The sequence below is a fragment of the Pyrgilauda ruficollis genome, unplaced genomic scaffold (genome assembly GCF_017590135.1).
Source record: "Pyrgilauda ruficollis isolate IOZ18807 unplaced genomic scaffold, ASM1759013v1 scaffold23, whole genome shotgun sequence".
In the NCBI taxonomy this organism is placed as follows: Eukaryota; Metazoa; Chordata; class Aves; order Passeriformes; family Passeridae; genus Pyrgilauda; species Pyrgilauda ruficollis.
In genome coordinates this window covers 13,233,931-13,255,446 of record NW_024522539.1, presented here as the reverse complement: position 1 = coordinate 13,255,446, position 21,516 = coordinate 13,233,931, and the positions used below count along the sequence as shown (strand labels likewise).

The 21,516-nt window shown below is 37.9% G+C and overlaps 2 protein-coding genes across 3 annotated transcripts in view; one reads left to right on the top strand and one right to left on the bottom strand.

The window, feature by feature from the left end:
* Positions 1 to 2,919, top strand: part of ADAM10 (ADAM metallopeptidase domain 10) — a 43,661-nt gene extending 40,742 nt beyond the window's left edge. For both annotated transcript variants that reach the window (XM_041468981.1, XM_041468982.1), the window contains exons 15-16: positions 50 to 176; positions 638 to 2,919. In XM_041468981.1, coding sequence (XP_041324915.1) covers positions 50 to 176; positions 638 to 732 — 222 coding nt within the window. In that variant the 3' untranslated portion in view covers positions 733 to 2,919. The remainder of the gene's footprint in view (positions 1 to 49; positions 177 to 637) is intronic.
* A 3,229-nt stretch (positions 2,920 to 6,148) lies between these two features.
* The window catches only part of LIPC (lipase C, hepatic type), a 70,285-nt gene continuing 54,917 nt past the window's right edge, over positions 6,149 to 21,516 (bottom strand). The window contains exons 3-10 of the mRNA XM_041469311.1: positions 20,396 to 20,583; positions 18,650 to 18,829; positions 16,154 to 16,271; positions 13,960 to 14,193; positions 12,345 to 12,587; positions 8,950 to 9,070; positions 8,031 to 8,249; positions 6,149 to 7,287 (exon numbers count right to left, since the gene is read on the bottom strand). Coding sequence (XP_041325245.1) covers positions 7,182 to 7,287; positions 8,031 to 8,249; positions 8,950 to 9,070; positions 12,345 to 12,587; positions 13,960 to 14,193; positions 16,154 to 16,271; positions 18,650 to 18,829; positions 20,396 to 20,583 — 1,409 coding nt within the window. The 3' untranslated portion in view covers positions 6,149 to 7,181. The remainder of the gene's footprint in view (positions 7,288 to 8,030; positions 8,250 to 8,949; positions 9,071 to 12,344; positions 12,588 to 13,959; positions 14,194 to 16,153; positions 16,272 to 18,649; positions 18,830 to 20,395; positions 20,584 to 21,516) is intronic.

The window sequence follows — 21,516 nt, the reverse complement described above, 5'->3', positions numbered from 1 at the left end:
TGTGCCAGCCCCCACACAATCTTTTCGTTGTTGTGGTTTTGTTTTTTAGGCTTATTGGTGGGCAGTGTTACTTATGGGAATTGCATTGATCATGTTAATGGCTGGCTTCATTAAGATATGCAGTGTTCATACTCCAAGCAGTAATCCAAAGTTGCCTCCTCATAAACCACTTCCAGGTGAGTAATGCAGCTAATTACAGAGATAGGTTTTCTCCTCAGTGTTTAGTTCTAACAAGAAATTTCAGGTATTTAAACCTACAGTTCTCAGGCTGGCACTGTGAAACTACAAATGGAATTGATGCCAGTGAAACAATTCATGAAAATCTAATTCTTGTCTTATTTTCCTATAACATAATATGCAATCAAAAGAAAGCTTTAAAGACTTTTTCTAGCATCAGAGTTCCTTTATTTCCTATTCCATGCTACATTTTATAAGAATTGGCCTGTTTAAGGAAGTGCTCTTGAGATACTGAGGTTACTGCATGCAGTTACTCATCTGGTTAAAATTTTGCAGGTCTAAATCCAAAGCCTTCCAGACAAATAACTGTATTTAATTTGCATGGCCAGGGCAAGTCTTTTGGAAATAACTTGAGTTTTTTAAAATTAATTTTAATGATGGCTACTTTTCGTTGAAACAGGCACTTTAAAAAGGAGGAGACCACCACAAACCACTCAGCCCCCACAGCGGCAAAGGCCTCGGGAGAGTTATCAGATGGGACATATGAGACGCTGACTGCAGCTTTTTGCCTTGGTTCTTCCTAGTGCCTACAATGGGAAAACTCACTCCAAAGAAAACCTAATAAGTCATTGTCCCCAGTCTAACTCTCAAAAATTGAAGAGGAAACAAAAAAAAAAAAGCATGATGTGCCCTCAAAACATGTGGAAGTGGTTAATTTTTAATGAGAGAATCTTCCAGCTCAAAAAGAAGAAAAGTGTTTTTCTTGAATATTTTTAATTTAGTGGCACAAAGTCCTAGCATATCATGATTCTTTCCCCTTCTGTGCTCTTCATTGCTGCATTTTCTTCACTTGCAGGCAAATATGGCTGTAGTAAAACTTTTACTCAAGAATTGAGAAAAAGATCTATTTTTCAACTGCCAGACAAGGCTAGGAAGCTAGACCACCTCAGCATTGGAGACATTACTTGTCAATGTATATACATTGTTATATGCAGACATGTATTTCTAACGTACACCCGTACTTGTGTGCAATTGTAAACAAGAGAATTGCAATATGGATGTTTCTTTGTATTATAAAACTTTTCCGCTATTAATGAAGAAATTACTGTTTAATTGACATACTCAGGATAACAGAGGATGATGGTGTGTAGTGGTCAAGGGTCCTGTGATGCTTTACACAGCAATTTTGAATCCAATCACACTTTTTTTTATCATTATCAAAGTTGTTTCAAGCACTCATTTCATCTTTATCCAACAGCTGTTAAGATGCAGCATACAAGCGTGGATGGTCTTAGACAGATTTAACAGGTGTTCTGCAAACTTTGCAAATGTCAGAATGTTTCAAAAATGTTTTACGTGTCTTCCTTGTAGCTCAGCATAAATATTTTTAATTTGTCTGATTATTCAGTGAAATAATGAATAGTTAGATCAAATATTTCCATATTTTATTAGAAAAATTTGCCTGTTATTCAATTTGTTTTAAAAATTGCAACCACTTTATTTGGGCTGTTCAGTTATTCTTACAGTTTGGTAATCAAGTTCATGTTCCAAGGGATGTGGAAAGGAAAAAAAAAAAGTTGTAGTTTTTTATTTTCTTTTTTAATTTATCAGGTGTTTGGATAACTTTTCAGCATGATACTGTTGATTGATAACCACTAAAGTAGAGTGATTTGCCTGGCTACTGTGGCAGAGTTAAAACTATAGTTAGGACTACCAATTTCCCCACATTTATACCAGTAGTGAAGTTCAACAGCACAATGTCCCATTCCAGAGTTTTTATGACGAATGTAAATAATTGGCATTTTTGAAGATGAATAAAAGATGTCTTAAGGTGCTTACTGCTATGCAGGAGATGAAAGGGGGCATTACAAAATGTTTAAGCTTGTGATGTATTTATTGCTTGTTTTCCCAAAGCACCAAGCTAATTAGAGATGCAAATGGCTATAATTTTCCTGGCTTTGCTTAGGAGAAAATTTACTAAGGGTTGGACAGGCTTCCTTTGTTGTTTTGTTTTTTTTTTTTTAATTTTGTTTTGTTTTTTAAGAGTATAAGGTTTACACAATCATTCTCATAATGTGACGCAAGCCAGCAAGGCCAAAAATGTTACAGAATATAATGGGATCTCTTCCTTGTAAACTTGTACAGTATGTGGTAACTTTTTCAAAATACAGCTTTTTGTACATGGTTTAGAGACAAATTTTGTACATGAAACCCCAAGTCCAATAGACTATATAAATAATTCTAAATGATCTTAACTAGTTAGAAGTGTATGTAGTTGCTTTTAAGTCATTTTAAATACATTTGTTTTAAGACTGTGCAAAGATTGGAAGTGGGTTTGCATTTCTAAAATGGTGACTTTTATTCAGCAAGAGTTCTTAGTAACTTCTTGAGTGTGGTAGACTTTGGAACATGTAAATTTTTTGCCTGTAATGTTATCCTGTGGTAGGATTTTGGCAGACAAATGCTGCCCTATTTTATTTTGAGTCTAAGTTAAATGTTTTTTGAAAACAGAAATGTGCACTGAACTCTCCACTGCAAGTCAAGATGTGGTAAAGCCGAAAGGAAGTTCAAGACAATGAAACAGAAATACTACTGTCGATTTCATGTCCACTGTGTTTTATACAGTCTCTTTTTTGTTCACTTTGGAAATTTTTACTAAAAAATGCAAAAAATAAAGTATTGTGCAAAGATATGTAAGGTTTTTTGAAACTTGAAATGCATTAATAAATAGACTTGATGAAATCATCTTCTGAAGATCCATTTACTTGTTGAGCCCTGAAAGCAGAGGAATACTCAGATTGCACTTTGCTTGACTTTTGGCTTTTAATGTCATGCCAATGTAGTTGTACTATCTCTGTCAAAGTGTCCCTCTCAATTTTAACATCCTGCAGTTATATGTAAGAATAAATGTGTTTGTGTAACCTGTTTAGGGAAAGCCATGAAATTAATTTAAAATTACTTACATGATTGCAGGAATAAAACTTTTCTTACCTCCAAAATAAAAAAACTAGTTGCTGGTGGGATGTTCAAGCCTGGCATCATCATTACTGATGGATACCTTTGGAAGTATATTTGGAAAGGAATATTTGAATTAATATACAATACTCTGAATACACAGTTGGTGGTTGGGACTTACAGAAAAGGCAAATGTGCTTTTTGCATGGTGTTTTAAAGCTGCTAAGCTGGGTCTCTGGGTTTTTGTGTGTGTTGTATGACTGATTTAAGTGATAAAGACTGCTTTTCAAAGCCAGGTCCTGCCAGTGAGTCTTCCATTCTTCGGGCTGTTTATTGAGAGTGGCCTGCTTGGACATCTGTTTCCCGAAGTGAGCAGGGTGGACTTTGATGTTATCAAAGCATACTCAAAGTTCCTTCCTCACAATGCTCCCCCCACCACCCCCAGCACTTTTTATAGAAGTGCTTCTCCTGTAGCTAAATAGCACTGTCTGTGCAAAGGGCATTAAAAGAAAATCCCTTGGAGCAGAGCCCTCCTGCAAATCCTCATCGAGGTGGTGGTGGTTGTGTTTAAACCTCTGTAAGAACACAGCCCAGAGGAGTGGAATAATGCCTAAGCAGCTCAAATACAAGTTGCCTGTATATTTTAAAGTATAAGTGAAACAAATCAGTACATAATTTTTCTAGCAAATATTTGACATAATCTTATTTGTACCTATTAATTTATTAATCTTGCATATTTAATGTTCAGTTATTAAATGTATACATTCACCTCGTGTAGAAGCATACATAGAGTAGTCAGAATGGTGTGAGTATGGCAAAGGCATCAAAGTCCTCTTGAGCAATGAAACTTTATACCATACCATACCATTGATGTAATTTGGGTTTTAATTAGTGTTCCAATATTTCTTTCAGGAAACACACAAAAAGGAAGGAAGAGGCTTTTATTTCTGAACATTGGAAGTTCATTATTACAGAGAGGTGATGAAAAGGACAGCAGCCATTCTGTCACTCTGAGCTGTGTGTGCTCTGACAGGAGTAAGCACCTGGTGGCTTCCAAGGTCTCAAGTCCAGCTGTATGGAGTGAGACAGGAGTAATTCCAATGAGCACAAAGTAAGGCACCACCTTAGGCACTTGAGATTGTAGGTGTGAATTCAGTTTTATTTTAGGCATGGTGAGACTGAATGTATTACAGCTTGGTCTTTATTCCGTGTTTATATCAGAAATCAGTGTAATGGCTGTCAAAACAGGGACAGAATTTGTTTGTGAAACAAACAAATGATTTGTGAAAAATGGCATCAGAAGAAGTATCCTCATAGCTGCAAGAGTTAACATACTGACTGTTCTTTTAATTTTCCTACTTGGCTTTTTAAAACCTTTCAAGCTGTCTTATCTGAGGATATACCATCTTCATTTAGTTGAGAGCTGGAGAATGTTTTTTCACAAACACAAACAATAGAAGTCATCAAACACCCATTTCTTGAGTTTCAGCACAAGGTAGACATCTCTGAACCTTCTTCCACCTGCTTTTCCTGAAGTAATGCCTGTTTCTCCTGAAGTTTAGATCCCTTTATCAGCCTCCTTACCAAGAAAGTGATAGTCATTTGCAAGAAATGCCAATTTTGATGTCTGAAATGTTTCTTAAGAGTGTAGTTTCTATACTGCTGGAGTACAGCCCAATTCTTTTTAGCCTTTGTCTCTTGCTTTGTCATCCTTCAACTTCTTCTGAAAAAAAGCTTTTTTTTGAGGAGTAGGGGTAGGATTTGGTTCAGAAAGTTTACAAAATTCATAGCTTAGAAAGTTGGTGATAACTGATGTAAATGCAATTTCAGTGACAGTATTAAATTCTCTAAATAGACAAGTATTTGATGAAAAAAGAAAATCCCGAAACAGAATTAAGTGGCAGGTCTTTAGTAGCTTTTTGCAGAAGCAACAGTTCAATTTTAGAAACAATCTAGAGAGATGCCAAATTTGTGTTAGCCACACATACTTCTCTCTCTCTGTTTACTTTCATTTTCCATTGTGCTTTGGAACCCTAAAATGGCCACATTGTCATTTGTTCCTTGCCTGTCATTCTGCAGGACATGGTTCATTGTAACTTCATGCCCCTAAAAATGCTCTCACTGGGTCTCTAGCAGTTGAGTCCTTCCAGTGGATTATAGCTACTGCAAAAGTAAAAAATCAACCAAACAAAAGGCCTTGGTGCTTACCTAACTCGCTCACATACTTTTGGCTGAAATTTCCTTTTGTGTAAGTTCCTGATTTGACTCAGCTATTGTACTTCAGCAATTGATTCTTAACACAAACACAGAATGTATTACTGAGCTCTCACAAAATAATTATGTTGCAAAATTTAAATATTCAACATAGCAACCTGAAGCATGAAATTTATCACTTAAATTGTAATTTTTGACACAGAAGGTGGAAATACTTCTATGTTTAAAAAACCAGTTTGCTTCATTGAACAGAAGATTTCAAACCACAAACCTTTGTTTTCAGTGAAGAACCAGGATACTTTTGCATGGATTTTGTATTTAAATAGATAAATATTTATCTAATCAAGGTGCTACTCCTAGGAGCCATTTAAAATATTGGAACAGCTTCTGTACACCTCGGGATGGACAACAATTGTCATCTGAGATCTAAGTCTGCTTCAGTTCCTGTTGTAGTTTGTGAGCTTTTCTGATTCTGTATTGAGTATTCCTGTTTGTTTAAAGGGATGGTAGTTATTGAAAACAGCTTGTAAAAGGAGTTAATGTTCTGAAAGGCTGGCAGAGATACCTGCATTCCACATCTGATCACTGTTCACTGCTTGCAGGATCTGCTCAGCTTGCTCATTTGTCGGGCAATCTAAATAAATCCCATTTTATTCCTGATAACACCTGGATATTTTGATTAAAAATTCCCTGCAATATTTTGGTATTAAAAAATATGCTTTGCTTCAAGTCTTAGTGCTTTCTTGCACATTTTTTTACCACTTAGAGAACATTTAACACAAATTACGTTCAAAATTCAGAGTTCAAGAAACCTTGATTTTTAATTAATCTTGTGCTCAGCATCAAAGTGACAAATGAATACACATATATTGATTCCTGTTTCAGTACGCACAAACCATAGAATAAAAGCAGTCTGAGACAATAATGTTCCTTTTTGTTGTTTATATTCTGACATAGGAAACAAGAGAATTGTGTATGTTTCACCTTACAAAGTTTGTTTTATGCTTTGAAGTTGTTTGAAAGTTTAAGCATTTTCATTTATTCTGGCAGTTTCAAGTCATGCCAAAATCTGGTATACAGAGATTTAGAATCTAAAAATCTCAGACCTTACCTGAATGGCTAAATATAATTTAAATGCAAAAAATTAACTGAACTTAGTTGTGCTAGAATTTTGTGCAGTATACTAAGCATCATTCAAATAATTAAAGTGCTAGTAATTTAAATCAGTTCTTTAATTAAAATAGTTAAATTGCAAAGCATTTTCAGAGAACAAGGTTCGTTATAGAATTTTTAGATGATACTATTATTGGGGTTTTCATATGGTTATTACAGCTCAAACATTTTCTATTTTATATCTATTTGGTAGTAATTTCTTTTATGAACTATTTAATTTTCCCTTCATTAGGAAATAATTTAGCAAGGTTTTAACTGATATTTGTAACTATTAATATTTCAATATATTTACCATGAAATGAAATTTCTTTTTTTCCCTTCAATCCAACAAAATTAAGTTTTTCAAAGGCTTACAACAATGATTTTGTCAAATAATATTTTTATTTCTGGTGAGCAGATTTTTTTTCAGATTTTAAACAGTTGAAAATTGATGGTTGCCTTGATGAAGCTGCTCACTGATCATTTTCAGAGTATGCTCTTAGATGAACAAAGAGCGTATTTCAGCTTACTGTTGGATGACAAAAACTAAATATCTTAATGTATTTTTTCACCATCTCTGAAACTGCTAGGATATTTGATGCAGCTGTGAATTTTTAGAACATTTTATCAGATGTATCATATTTTGAATATTTTGGTGAGGAGCTGCCTTTTTGTGTTCTTGCTCATTTTCTGTTTTGTCCCTGGAAGAGATCGTCACACCTCACAAATATCTTCTCTTGGGATGGATGAAGGTGAATGTTGTCAATGCTTTGGGGGCAAAATGTGTATCTGGAAAGAAAAGACAGCATGTGAGTACAATGTTGGTTAGAAAGCATAACGTTAGGAGATGCAGCTCTGCCAGTACGAGTTGTTCCACAGGAAGTCTGCACCAGTTGTGGTGGTAAGAAGGGGAATGTACCAAGGAAAAACTGCCTTCTAGGACTGAGCCTCAGTTAAAGGTAAGGTGCTTTTGTCATTAACCTTAATTAAACTGCTCAGTTAAAATTTCTCAAAGGATTAAAGCAGTGAGAATCATTATAAGTTTTTTTATTCTGTCTTCTGGCTGAAGTTCCTCTGCATGAGTAGGCAGTTTCAAAATTGTTAGCATTGCTGTATGTAGAGAACAAGGCTGCTCAGACGTGGTGATCCAGCTTCAAAGCAATAAACAGGGGAAAGAAGAACACCAAAAATAATGAGAGGACTGTGTAGTACAGCACATGATCCTTCTAATGAGTGTTTTCAAGAATGGTGATACTGAGTTTCTCTAGGAAGTAAGTATTGAAAGTCAAATAATTAAGACTTGGCATATTTTTTGTAAGTAGGAATGTGAATATTTCACGATGTTAATGTTAAAATCATTATTTATCTTGCATAGTGTCTTGTGTCATTGAAATGTCATATGGGCCTTATGGAGTGAGGTAATTAATTACATTCATTGGTGTGACCGCTGGGGCTCACATGCTTGTGTTTGAACTGGGATAACCTGGGTGCCAAACACCTGTGGAGTTACTGAGTGCTCTCATTACACTTACTTTTGCTGTGTTTCCCCTGCTTTCGCTCTTATTTCCTTCACTATAAGTCCTGGTCGATGGGTGCCCTTTGTCCATGGTATTATGGTTTGAAATGTGTCCCAGATATTTCCCCAAAGTGGAGGTAATTCCCATTTGAACTTGATCATTATGATGTCACCGATATCAGTGTCCAGGGTGATGAGAAAGGAGTAGGTTTTATTCCCAGTAATACCTTCAGCTCTACAGAAAACAAGATAAGAATAATGTTGTCATAATTACCATGAATTAAAGTGAAAAAAACAGGATTTTTTTCCTCTAAAAACCAGAGAAAGAACTATGTTTGCTTCTCCAGGGACAAAGCATTAATGTCTCAAGAATGTTCTTCGTCCAGGTGCAAAAAAGTGATGAAATATGACAACATGCTAGAAAAGGAGCAGAAGTGGCAGAAGCTTGAACAGCTGATAAAGCAGTAGTGGCTTCTGACAGCAAAAGAAAAGGTGTCCCATAATAGCATCTATGTTACAACTCCTGCCTGCTAGAGCAAATGCTGACCTACACTCTTGCCTTTGCTTTCATTAATACAGATAGTGTCCATCGTGATAAATGTCCAGAATTCTTCCTTAATTACAGCTGATTTTTTCATTTGTGTTTTAATTGATTATACCTCCCTGTCTTGGCTATGGGATGGACCAAAGCAAGTGCACAGAAAAATTTCCAAATTTACTGTTTGTATTCTAACAATTTTTTTCTGCACAAACTGCATCATCATTGTAAGAACTTGTGACTTTCAGGGAGTATGAGTGAAGAGAGGACAATTTCCAGTTCATGTTCACTTAGCTGTACTAAACCATTTCCCTCACAGCATGATTATCAGTGTGGTATGATAATACAAATTGTCCCATGCATCTTTTGTCACAATTACATGTGATACAATACTCACAGTGGGATGTGCAGGTTTTTAGCATCTGCCTTAGTCCCTGTCAGAGCCATGGTGAAAGCTGGGTCTATCGGCTTGCCTTGGATTTCATTGATGATGTGGATCTTGAACTGATAATGATACACTGTAGGAAGGAAGAATTTGCAAAAAGTGGCAAAATGAATGGTCAAAGAATCAACAGATTTCTTGGGCAAAAGAATTTTGCCTTTCAGAATAGAAAGTTGATTGTTATTTCATTTTATTTTTCAAGCTAATTTGTTGAAATTAAAACCTTGTCATTTTTTCTGGTTGTTGCTGTGCTGTGTAATCCGTTAGCATTTGTGGCCCTGTTGCTTTACTTAAAGGATGGAGAAAAAGGTAATCAGTGTTGAGTTTCTTTTTGGGATAAAACATTCCTCCACGGGAAATATTTCAGCTTTTCTGAAGTTTAGTTGGCAGAATTTCTGGCAAGCCCTCTATCTAGTGACCAGGCAAATCCTTGTGACTGGGCATGACTAGAGATGTATGATACAGATCAAAGACCTTATGCAGTGTGGTCAGGCTCTTTATCTGATCAACTGGAAAATTGCCCTGCAAAACAGATGACTCACAAACTTTCCTTGACTGCATAATGATAGGTTGCGCTTAACACACATCTGTTAACAATGTCATTAATGCTTCAAGGTCTGGGAAGTTTCTAGAACAACACTGTTTAGGAAAGTCTGAACTGAGTATTGTCAGCATGAAAAATGCCTAAGAAGTCATCAGTTTAATATAAAAAGAAAAGTAAAGTAAAAAGAAAACCCCAACAACACAGATTTCAAGCATGTGCATACAGATACTGTCAGCCACATTTGAATGTCCAGAGCTCTTCTATCTGGTCATTCTTCCAGCAACTTTCTAGACAAAACTGATAGATTTAGATATGAAGGAACATTACTACATGCTAGTTTTTGAATAGAACCTCTTTACCCACTTCAGTCTTCACTACATCTGAGAATGGCTCCCCACACATAAAAAGATGGAATCATCTTTTTATGCACATGCACAGATAGATAGGTGTTGGGGGTTTTTTGTGCAGCTCAGAGTGCTCATGATGGAAAGTATTTGCTGGAACAGCTGTATCCTTTCATTGTTTTATAGTTGTTGTATAGTTAGTGAACAATCTATTTTCTTTGGAAAATGTGTCCCTCAGTAGAAAACAAAATGGCTGATTCCGAAACATGATGAGGACCAAGGCAGAGGGTTGTTTACAGATCACTTTTATAACTAATCTTTCTCTGGGTTTTCTCTCTGTAAAAAATTATTTTTCAGTATATGATCAGACACAGCCTAAGGTTTTGCTGTGATTATGGTACTTACTTTAAGGAAAAACCATTAAAAAACTCAGAGTCCCATCACAGCTTTATTATAAATGTGTAACAAACTGGGGGTTTTCTTTGAGCTGGACTGATGTATGCTCCAGAATATAATGTCATTAGCTTGAAAATTAAATGTTAGATTTTGTGAAGACACAAAGGATTGTGAAGTGTAATGTTGAGTTTCTCAAACTTCTTCTCTTTGTGCTTCTTGCATGATTTTCAAACATTTTTTTTTAAAAAGGCATTACAAAGATGACTTTGTAAGCATCTTCCCATAGTTGCCACTTTGTTTGGGAACTTCTGTGAAAGGAGATCATTGTCTGGGGTACTTTATCCACATATGTGCCAAGGATGGTTTTTTATGCAAAACCAGTTCTAAGCATAAAAATGCAACATGTTTAATTGCAATCAAAGCCAATAGGACAGAGATATTCTACCCCAGAGAGGAACACAACCCAGTGATCACATCTCCGTGCCCCGGTGTGGGAGCAGCGGGCATCCCCGGAGCCTGTCATTCTCTGATTCTGATGAGGACCTGATCCTGACTGTGCTGGAGCAAGATAACATCAGGAACTAGACACAGCCTCTGGAGTTTTAAAATCTACTCCCAGTATCTCCTGAGCTATTTTAAACAGTATTACGAAGAAATTCAGCAGGTTCAGCTGCTGAAGTATCATTCAGGGCTCTGCAGATCCCTCTGGAGTCATCACTGAATATTTCACAGCTGTGCTAGTGGAAGACTTCCAAAATTATTTTAAAAGTACCTGAATTTTTGTATGGTTTGGTTGTTGTTTTTTGGTGGGTTTTTTTTTGTTTGTTTGTTTGTTTGGTTGTTTTTTTTGTTTGTTTGTTTTGGGGTGGTTTTTTTGGTTTTGGTTTGGTTTTTTGGGTTTTTTTAAATCTCTGATAATGTATCTGAGTAACTGGGCACTGTGGGGAGACCAGCTATATAATGCAAGCAGCCTTTTAAAGCCTTTCTCCTCATCCCTTCAGTGTCCGTGCCGGGCTGCACGGACATGCGAGCCCTTCCCAACGCCAAGGCCCAAGCCGAGGGGCAGGCGGGGGCAGAGCCCTCCAGCAGGACGGAGGCTCTGGCCCGGCACAGCCCCGGCAGGCGCTGCGGGGTGCGGGACTCCCGTGGCCGGGGCTGTGCCGGGGACAGGCAGCGCCTCAGCCCGAGCGGAGCCTCCTCCGTGTGCGTGTGGCCCCGGCCCGCGCCCTGCCCGCCCGGCCGCGCCGCTGCTCCCCACACGCCTCATGGCACCCGGGGACGGGCAGAGCCGGGCGCCCGGAGCCCCTGCACCGACAGCCCCTCGGGAGAGGACTGTCCCACATCGTCCTGCTTGTTCGCACTTTAAAAAGTACATGAACGTTTCCAGTGGCGAGGGAACGTCTGCTTGACAGCAACAGTGGGCTCTGGCAGCTGAGTGCAACGGAGACTGGTAGGAAAGCCCTGCGCCCCCGGCAGGCCATGGTCCCTCTGTCTGATCATACAGCCAAAAATCCTCACTGACTCGATAAAGTAACGTAGGCAAAAGCCAGAGTGCCAGTCTTAATTTCAGTGCTGCACTTCAGCCTTGCAAAAGTCCATGCTATTCTGTTCTCTGTCCATTGTTTGGAAAGTAGTAATTTATATGTCATTTCATGGTCTAATTGCGGATAAAATTTGGGCAAATGTAGAACAGGATGTTTTATAGGCCTCCCAGAGTAATTATGCAGCTTTTTTTGGCTTGGCTGTATGCCTGCATATGTTACAACAAACCTGCACAGTCCAGTTGTAGGAAAACCCTGCAGATCAGGACCCTGGGCGTCTGCGAGCCCTCAGCTCACAGCCCTGGGGCAAGCAGGCAGTGTGCTTTTTCCCACAGAAATATGAGAGCCAGGATCTGGATGAAAGGGCATCAAGATGGCCTGCTGGGATTCTCCGTTGTCTCAGCAAATTGATTATTCTCACAGATTTTATAAGCTTTAATGAATGAGTAAATAGGATCACAAAGCTTAGGCTCAGACTTCCACTTTGTGATCAATCTGGACACTGTATAAAGTATTCCCACAAACCTTTGAAGGGCATATATGCTCTTGTTTTCAGAAAGAGTCGTCTGCTTTTGGGCAGTCTTTCCTTCCTGATGTTGTAGCCCAGGGTGTTACACCGGTTCTTCTTACAGCTGAGGCACAGTCCTTTGTTGAACGTGTTGATGTCGTTGCACCAGTAAGCTGTGCTTTGCTTGTCCTTGTGCAGCAGAGAGTCGATGAACAAATGAACTGACCTCTCATGGGCACATTTCACAGTTTGAGTGATGCCTGAAAAAATGCAACAACAAAATTTTACATGCCCCTGTTTCTTTTTACCATTTCAACTGCAGAGAAGTGCCATAGCCAACTATAAACATGATATTGTTTCCCCACACACACGCTTACCCTTCGCATCATGGTTTTGCCTCAGAAATCATACATGGTAGCAATTTTTCTTTTGGAATCATTCAAAAATAGAATGGCTGAACTTCCATGATAATAAATAATTTTCTGCTTAAACTGCTCTAGCATGACTGTATCGGACTGTAAATATGAACCTTGATTTCATTGTTCTGGCTGTTTTTGTCAATAGAAAATTCAGCCTGAGTTGATGTGCTGTGTTTCAGATCACGCCACATTAAAGACAGCAGTCTCATTTGGAACGACTGAACACTCTTGGATTTGGATGCTTAGGTAGCAATACCATATTTTGTTCCTATTAAACTGACCCACTCTTACTGAATTGAATTTTTCTTGCAGTTACTGCTTGGAAAAAAGGAGCAAAAATTTTATTAAATGCGATAAAAATATTAAATGGGTCTGCCATAATGAGAAGTATCTTTTTATTCTTTAAGTGCTGTCAAGGTACAAAAATTATTTTGTGCAAATGGGATGTATCACAATGGACTGCTGTATGTCTCTATTGATGAGCTTTGAGCTGATGCTTGGTTTCATGTTTGTCATGATTTATCTTATAACAAGTAAGGCCCAGATTTAGGCATTGTATGAGGATAATTGAGAAATACTTCTGCAATGTCATGTGCTGGGTGAGCAGGGCTCATTGGAGGTTTTCAGTCCACACTTCTGGTTGTCACTGAACATCAGGACCTTTTTCAGTATCATGCATCAGTTTCTCTATAGGCTTGTGTTTAGGTACATGGCAAATAAGCTTCTCTAAATAGAAGCTAGCCTGGAACACCGGCACTCAGATCCTAGAGAGAGCATCATCTGTGCTGCCAAAGGACATGGAGTTGGGAAAAGGCGAGCTGTAGAGGTGAGTAGTACAGACCTGTGTTTTATTTGATTTGAAATAATTAATGGCACACTAGACAAATCTGGCTTAATTAGAATAAATTTTCTCATCTCTCCTACTGCTGAAACAAATACCATTAAATTATTCAGAAGTGCTTGACAGCAGGATGCTCATGACCTCATTTTCGGGAGTGCTAGGCAGCTCAATTCCTTGCTGGAGTCAGTAAAACCAATATGAACGCAAGACATGTAAAAATTAGATAATTCATCTCTAAACAAGAAAATACCTTGCATATAAGGGTGAAAATAACAATCCTTAGATGCTGTTTAAGACCACCATTATGTAGTTTCCCAGACAGACTCAGTACAGCTGCCCTGGTGCCTCCCACTCTGTGCCATTGGCTCTTACCAGCAATCCCCAGCTGTGCAATGTGGTTGTACACGTGCAGGATGTGACAGCCAGGCTGGAAGGTGCCTCCGTTGGGATAAAAGTCAAAATGAGCCACAGGCTGCTTGATGCCAACACTGAGGCCCATGTGCTGTTTAGTGAAGGTATGAATTGCATCCACAAAGTTTGCATCATCTGGAGATAAACGGTCTGTTGGTGACATTCCTTCAAACAAGGGCCCGGCAGGGTCAAGGCCTGCAATAAATGCAAAGATTCCCATTGTCATGTAGTGCAGAAGGACTGTTCTACTGCTGTGAGTCTGTGATAAATGTCTGAAAACAGGCAGCACCTGGTACTTTACAAGGTCTTTCTCTGATGGAAACAATAAGAATGCTTGTCCCACAGAGGGTACATGGTTACACCTAAAGTAAACACAGGCACCGTAACAAACACTAACTGGGACCTGCACAAGGACACAGGCCCAGAGACAGACGTGTTTGTCAGAGACAAACTGTGCCTGCTGCCAGTGGCAATTGAGGGACCTTGACATAATTTTGTTCTCTCAAACTCTGGAGGTTGTATGTTTCAGAGGCCCTTTGGAAGACACCAGTCCCACAGCAAGATTGACTTTTAGCCCACATGCGGGACCTAAATTTTTATAAAGCTCCAGTAATTGTTTAAGAGCCCTCTATGCCTGCTAGATTTTATTTATAATAATTCTTCAGCTTAAAAAATCTTCAAGGCAGATTATTACAGTATTCAGAGAAATAATACTCCACTTAGGGAGTCTTGCTGGTTTTTGTTTTCTGGACTTTTTTTGCATGCTGGTCTTCTTCATTGGGAATTGATTTAGGAAGAGAACTTTGTGCTTAGTTTAAAGCTTCATTCAGCTTTGAGGACAAGCTTCTAAATTTTATATTCTTCAGTTGGTATTGTGGAAAAATATAGTTGCATAGATATATGACAGGACTAGTAACACAGGCAGCAAGTAGGGAAGGGCCCACAAAGGCCCACATTTCTTTTTAGCTTCAATGACTTTTATCACTATCCGTGTTTGGAACTTACTGTTACAAGTCTGAAAAACTTTTGCTGAAGAATGCATGTAGCTGTTACAGTAAATAATGTGCTCTAAGTTTTTTTGCTTATCCATTTTCAAGGTGTTATGTTCTCATAAGGTTTGAGCAAGTAGTGCTGGGGAACTGAAGTCCTTCAGTGCATACACTGGTGTAATATCATGACACGTTTTGTAAAATCAGCTTCTTGGCATGCAGGCACTGCCACAAGGACTGATTGTGTAAGACACTGTGGTATGTAGCAATGAAAACAAGATCAGAATGGTGACTTCAAAGTACAGCCATGTGTATTTGCCTCGCTCCTAAGTCTGATTAAAGTAAAATGTTTTCTCTGATCACTTAAATGTAGCTGACGTGGGTCTTGTGTAAAATGCACTTCTGTTTTCATTTTGTTTGGGTTTTTTAAGCTGTCACTGTGCATTAGATGAGGTACTGTATATAGTGTATCAATAATATCATGAATGTATTTTCATTACACTCATAATTAGTACAGTTACAAAACATCACAGAAGGTTCAGAATGTCACTAGTCAATCAAGTGTTAGGGTTAACTTAGTTTACTTTAAGCACTACTAGGGGTACTCTGATGATATGCTTCTTGTAAAATGTAATCCAGAACGCTCATTTTTGCCACAGGAGAGCTGTTTTGAATTCACTATTTGGCCACTGTCCCGCAATTGACAGCTCAAGCACAGTCAGACAATTTTCTGAATATATTTTTTAAATTACTCGCTAACAACGAACAGTATTTTAATGACTTTGGGTCAAGACAGTGGCCAAAGATCCAAGGTTAGTAGCTAACATTTAGTTTGTTACTGGGAATGGATAAGAGATAAATTTAAGCAACCTGCAGCTTGAGGCTTTGGTTTATGATTTCTAGTCCCTATGCTTGTGTATTCTGTATGACGTAATTTGGACTGAGGTAGGAAAGGTCAAAGACAGAATTGCTATGAGACCTAATTTTCAAAAATATTTCTATTAAGTTTTCTAAATCTTAATTTCTAAACCAAAGAGATGAAACTTCTGAATTGTGCTGAATATTGCTATTCAACAGCTAATTGTTGATATGGCATTGATATGTCAAATATCTTCATAACTTGATTCAGTTGTCTGTTACTTTTCTTAAAGTTGTAAGTCTTTTACCTGTAATTCTTCCAATCTTTTTTGTACCATTGATAAAACTTCCAGCAAATCCTGAAACATGAGCTCCCAGGCTGTACCCAATTAGATGAGCATTGCTTCTGGAAAATTGAACAGATTCCTGAAAAATAGTGGCAACTTGATTTAGATGGTGAAATGTGAAAAGTAAACAGTGAAATATCTGTTACATGCTAGGAATACTGTGAATTATAAAACAAGAAATTTGTATGTTGATGGTGGTCAAATGATGTGCATGAATCATTTAGTAAATTTCTATTGGCTGAGTGTTATTCCTTGATGCTTTTTTATGCAGCAGGAAAATGCCACACATTTGGGCACTGCCACTTATTTCTATGCACAGAAAAACCATCAACACAGTGGAATTTTTCTTGTTTGTTTTCAGTCATTTGATGCAGATGTTCACTGCCTTTTGTCGGCAGCATTTGGCTTTCCTGTGATTATAAAATGGATATCTGTTCTTTAACTGCAGGGTAAAATAATCCTCTATGAAAAGTGCCCTTTTTTTTTTTTTTTTTTTTGCCTGAGATACCAGCACAAGCCAAACTAAAGGGATCAAAATATTGCTCAGACATGTTAAATGATACAGCAGTGATATTTCTTGTACAAAGATGTGTGTCTGAGTTGTAACAAACCTATTGAAGCAGAATTGCTCTTCTTTCTACCTATGCTATGTGCATCTTAAGCATTTCACCTGAGCTGCAAGACTCAAAGTTTATCTGACTTGTAAAGAAAAATGTGGCATATTTTGCTTGCAGGAAAGGCAAACCTCACTTTCAATGTCTTTGTGGATGTTGCCTGTCCTTGTGGAGTGGCTGTGCAGTCTCAATACCAATCTTTCTGAAGATGAGGTGAAACTTGGCAGACTTCTTGTGAGAGACAGCTCTTAGAAATCACAAGATCTGACCAATTTTCTTGTCAGATGATACTGAAATGGATGCTATTGAGGCTGTTACCAATCATGCCCTATTCTTGGAAAAAGAGCACTAATATTTACTTATTGTTTATTTTTTATTAAAATGTTGTGCAGCACTACAGGTTTTGTTACATCCATTGAGAATCTTTGAAATAATTATCTGCCTGTAAGCAGACAGGAGCATAGCAGAAACATAGTTGTGGGAGTTGGAATTAAGGGCTTTTAACTGTTAAACTCTGTAGAGTTGCTTCTCAATATGAGGAACATTTACTGGTTGGAGACACTCAGTGCTGTAAAAATTTATGGTATATTTAAATTCTGGAACACATCACAGTACAGGAGTAACTACCTACAGTACTGGAGCAAGGAGTAATTTATTTAAGCCTTGGTTTGTTTGTTGACACTAGGAAATCACAGAATGTCTTTATTGTTGACAATGTGGTGTGTCGTCCTGGGAACTGATCAAAGTCCACCATTTGATTCATTCAATAATTAAACAGCTTCAAAAAATTACTTTGGGCTCCAGCAAGTTAAACTATATTTGATCAAGAGATGAGTTTCTTCTAATATCACAATGAAAAATAGTGACTCTGACTTTCCTGTCTTCTCTTTTGTGGCTCTTGTCCCTAACAGGGTGTGGTATTTGACAGCTTCTTCTAGCCCTGCCATTTCTGCTTAGGCCTTTAGTGGTATTTGCTACAAACCTTTCAGCCTTGCAGTAAATATCTCTTCCACCTTAGTACCTTAATGTACTCAAAAATTCATTGTCAGGTATAGAAGTATAATTTCATTTCAAATTAAGTAGCTTAATGTTAGAGATTGATACAAGAGTTGCTTAGAGTTTCTAGTTTGTATGAGTGATTCTCATTCTACTGTTTGCTTTCTGCTTCTTAAATTGTGCTGGAGACCCGTGATCCTCTGCAGACTCGGCTGCAGCCTTTTCAAAATCCAGCCATGGCCACTGCTCCCCATGTAGCAGGAGTTTTGATAAATAGTCACTGCATTAGTGTGGCTCTGTACTCACTGCTGCCTCCATGTCATCTGCTTTGTGAAGCATGTCTGTCCTCTTGAAAGGTCTCCCTTTACACTCTGGATCTCTAAGCCATTATTTTATCCTAATCTTTGGGAAACTGTAGCAAAAATCAGACACAGTGTTAGGACTGAATTCTGCATTAAAAGCAGAAGTTGAGCACAGATAACAAACTCATTTTCCTGTACTTACGTCTTGCAAGTGATGATGTCTGCCTGTTTTCTACGTATGGAACAGTGTCAGCTGCCTACACACATGCTAATGGAAAAGTCAAAGTAGCAGGAAACTATCTCATTTCCAAAGATATATGAAAATATTTTCATAAACAAGACCACTTGCGTTTTCCTCCTGCATGATAAGATTTTTACAAAGTCATATGAAAGTTTATGGAAGAAAAACGTGCACTTCAGTAAAGAAATGTGAGTGACGGAAAAGAAAGCATTAGAAAACATAGTATTTCAGAGAGGTTGTGAAAGTATAAGAACAAGCAAATGCATCTTTTTCCAGAGAAACGTGTTGGTGTGGCAGTTCTCACCTCCAGCCACTCCAGGAGCTGTGCTATCTCGTGTCCTGTGGTGCGTGTGTTCCGTACAGCAATGGGATAGTGCTGGTGAGCCAGTGTGAGCCAGTCTGCAATGATCACGTTCATTGGCTCATGATGAGACTTCAGAGCTGCTGCCATTTTCCAAATCCAGCTTTCTAATATCCCATCCACCTGTTACAGTTGAAAAAAACCCCAAACAGTAAGAAAACCATTGTTATGGGAAAGCAGTCTCTGCCAAATATTTGTTGTGAAAAACATGAAACAAAAACCACAGTATGAACAGGGAGGGATTAATGCTGATAACTAGATTTTAGGGGCCCCCGCCTGGTTCAGTGCTGAGAATCTTTAGGTTTGCCCTACCAAAAAAAAAAAAAAAAAAGAGTAATATAATAAGGGTATAACAGTGATAACAGTGTATGTTTTGTTATAGGAAGTCTTATAGGTGAAAATTATGTCCCCAAATACTTTAACTCATCCAGAGATAACTGGTTAAAAAGTACTGGTTGAAAGACAGACAGAAATGCCCAGGAAATGTCTGATTTCATTCAAGACCAGCTATCCCTATAAGTATAAGCTAAAAAAATTGGGAAGCTGGAGGATTGCAGGCTAGCAGGCATTTGTCATCTCTAGCCATTCCATTTTGATAGCTGCTTGTTTTGAGTCATTCTTTTTTGAATACCTGGTTACAATTTTCTTGCATTCTGATTTTATGGACTAAAATTATTATTTAATCAATCAGATTTAATTGTTATTCTCGTTGTATGTATTTCCTCAGTTGATAAAATAGCCTTATCTCTTCTAGTGTATTTGAATTTGGGGGTCTCAGGTCTGGGTTTCCACACACACTCTTCTAAGAGTCCAACACCCCTGCACATTAAGTTAATGTGAATGATGAATTTCAATGGCAGTAGCTTCAGGCCCGTAGGTTTTGAACAATTTTTTTTTTTTTTGCAAGGCTTGGGTATTGTTTGCTAAGGGAGTTAAATGTGTCTCTCGTATTTATTAAGGGAGTTACATGCATCACAGGGGGTGTTCAAAGTTCCTCTGCATATTTGCAGATGTGCAAGAAAGATCCATTGTGCCACCTTATGTGATTCCATTGGTTCTATAAGAATTCAAGGATCTGTTAAAATTACTTTGTTTCTTATCCTGCCTTTTCTTTTGTTTCTTTTCCAACTGAGAAGCTGATAAATTGTCACTCTTACTATTGGCATGCGTTTGAGAAAGCTTTTTTTATGGTGAATTGTTTTTTTACAGTTTAACTGGAAGCAGTTCAGTGATAATTGATGTTGAAGGCTTTGCTTCCAACTGAAGGGGCTTGTGGAGAAGTTCTTTTTCAAGGTGTGTCTGTGAGAAAGATATGGGAATATTGTGGCCACTTTTCAAGAAGTCTGTAAATATCTGGCAGTGAACATATCAAAGAAATGAAGCTGGTGTTCTGCTCTTCAGGGCATAGCACATTAATTCAGCTACTTGTTCAAGCTCTGCTGGCTTTAAACCAGGGCTGAATTTAATCCTTGGCACGGGAGTCCCATGTGAAAAATTGCTTGTAGACTGTTCCTTCAGAATCTGTCAGGAATATCCACTTTGTATTTTTTCTAGCCATGATAGGTACCAGTGAAATCTATCATCTTTGTATCACAGCCTTACTTCTGAAGTTGCTTCTGTAGCATAATGAGAAGGAAAGTATATAAAATCAGATGTAGTAAGAATTAAAAATAAAATGTGAGTTCATACCGACCAGCCATGGACTATGATCACCAGAGGAAGAGAGGCATTGAAATGGCATTTGTCAAGAGTCTCCAATTGATTAACAAAAATCTGGCAGCTGCCTCCAGCTCTATCTGTGTAGAGTCGAAATCTGGTTTCTAAGTTTTGCTGATCTTTCTTTCTTGTAGTGTGTTCATGCCGTGATGTCAGTGCCTCTGAAATGAAATTTGTTACAACAGTCATAATTAGTAAGGAATTGAAAACCTGAAGAAGTTACTAGTGCAAGACAGTTTGTAAAACAGTAAATGGGTAAGCTTGGAACTCTTCCTATGTATAATTGTTTCTTGTTCCATTGGGCCTAAGCTGTGCATTTTGGGTGAAAAAAGTGATCTCTTTCAAAGTCTGAGAGGTCGAGATGTGCTTCTGAGTCCCTCTATGTGAACAATAACAGTTTCACAGAAATAGGGATCTGATTGCTCCTGGCTTTTATAAATGCACAAGGATTGTAAGATCACAGTACAGGTGTTACCACTTGACCATGGAGTGCATGCACAGACAGGAACATTCAGAGGCTCTTATCTCTGCAGAGCATTTTTACTAATGTGCATTTGCTAGTAATTGCTGAGCAAGCATCATTACACTAAAATAACCATTTTATTCAGGGTTGTAACTGCGTAGAGACCTGGGTGACTACTTAAAACTATTAGACCACATCATACTTCTTTTTTTTCCTCTGAAAAGGCAAAATGAAATGTTTTTATTTTAGTTTTAATATTCTTGATGATTTTGTTTTTAGGTACAATAGCTTAGTGCATTTAGGACAGCATCTTCAGAAGTGTCTGTTAAGTAAGAAAGTAGGGGCAGCGTGAACTGTGGTCTTACGACATCATGAAATTAGAAGGAAAAAACATTAAATATAGAGCAATTGCAGAAGAATAGAGCAAAATAAAGCAGAAGCTTACAAAAAGCACCTTGTGACATGCAAGTGTTTCTAGTGAGACTTCAGTGTATTTATTTAGCTGAAAAAACTCCATATAATAAATATAATTTAAGCTAGAAAAAAGGGGTTTAGTAGAAGAGGAGATGTGATGAACTAGGTAAAAAAGAGCTTACTGTTTCTAGTATTGGAGAGGAAACATTTAGATTAG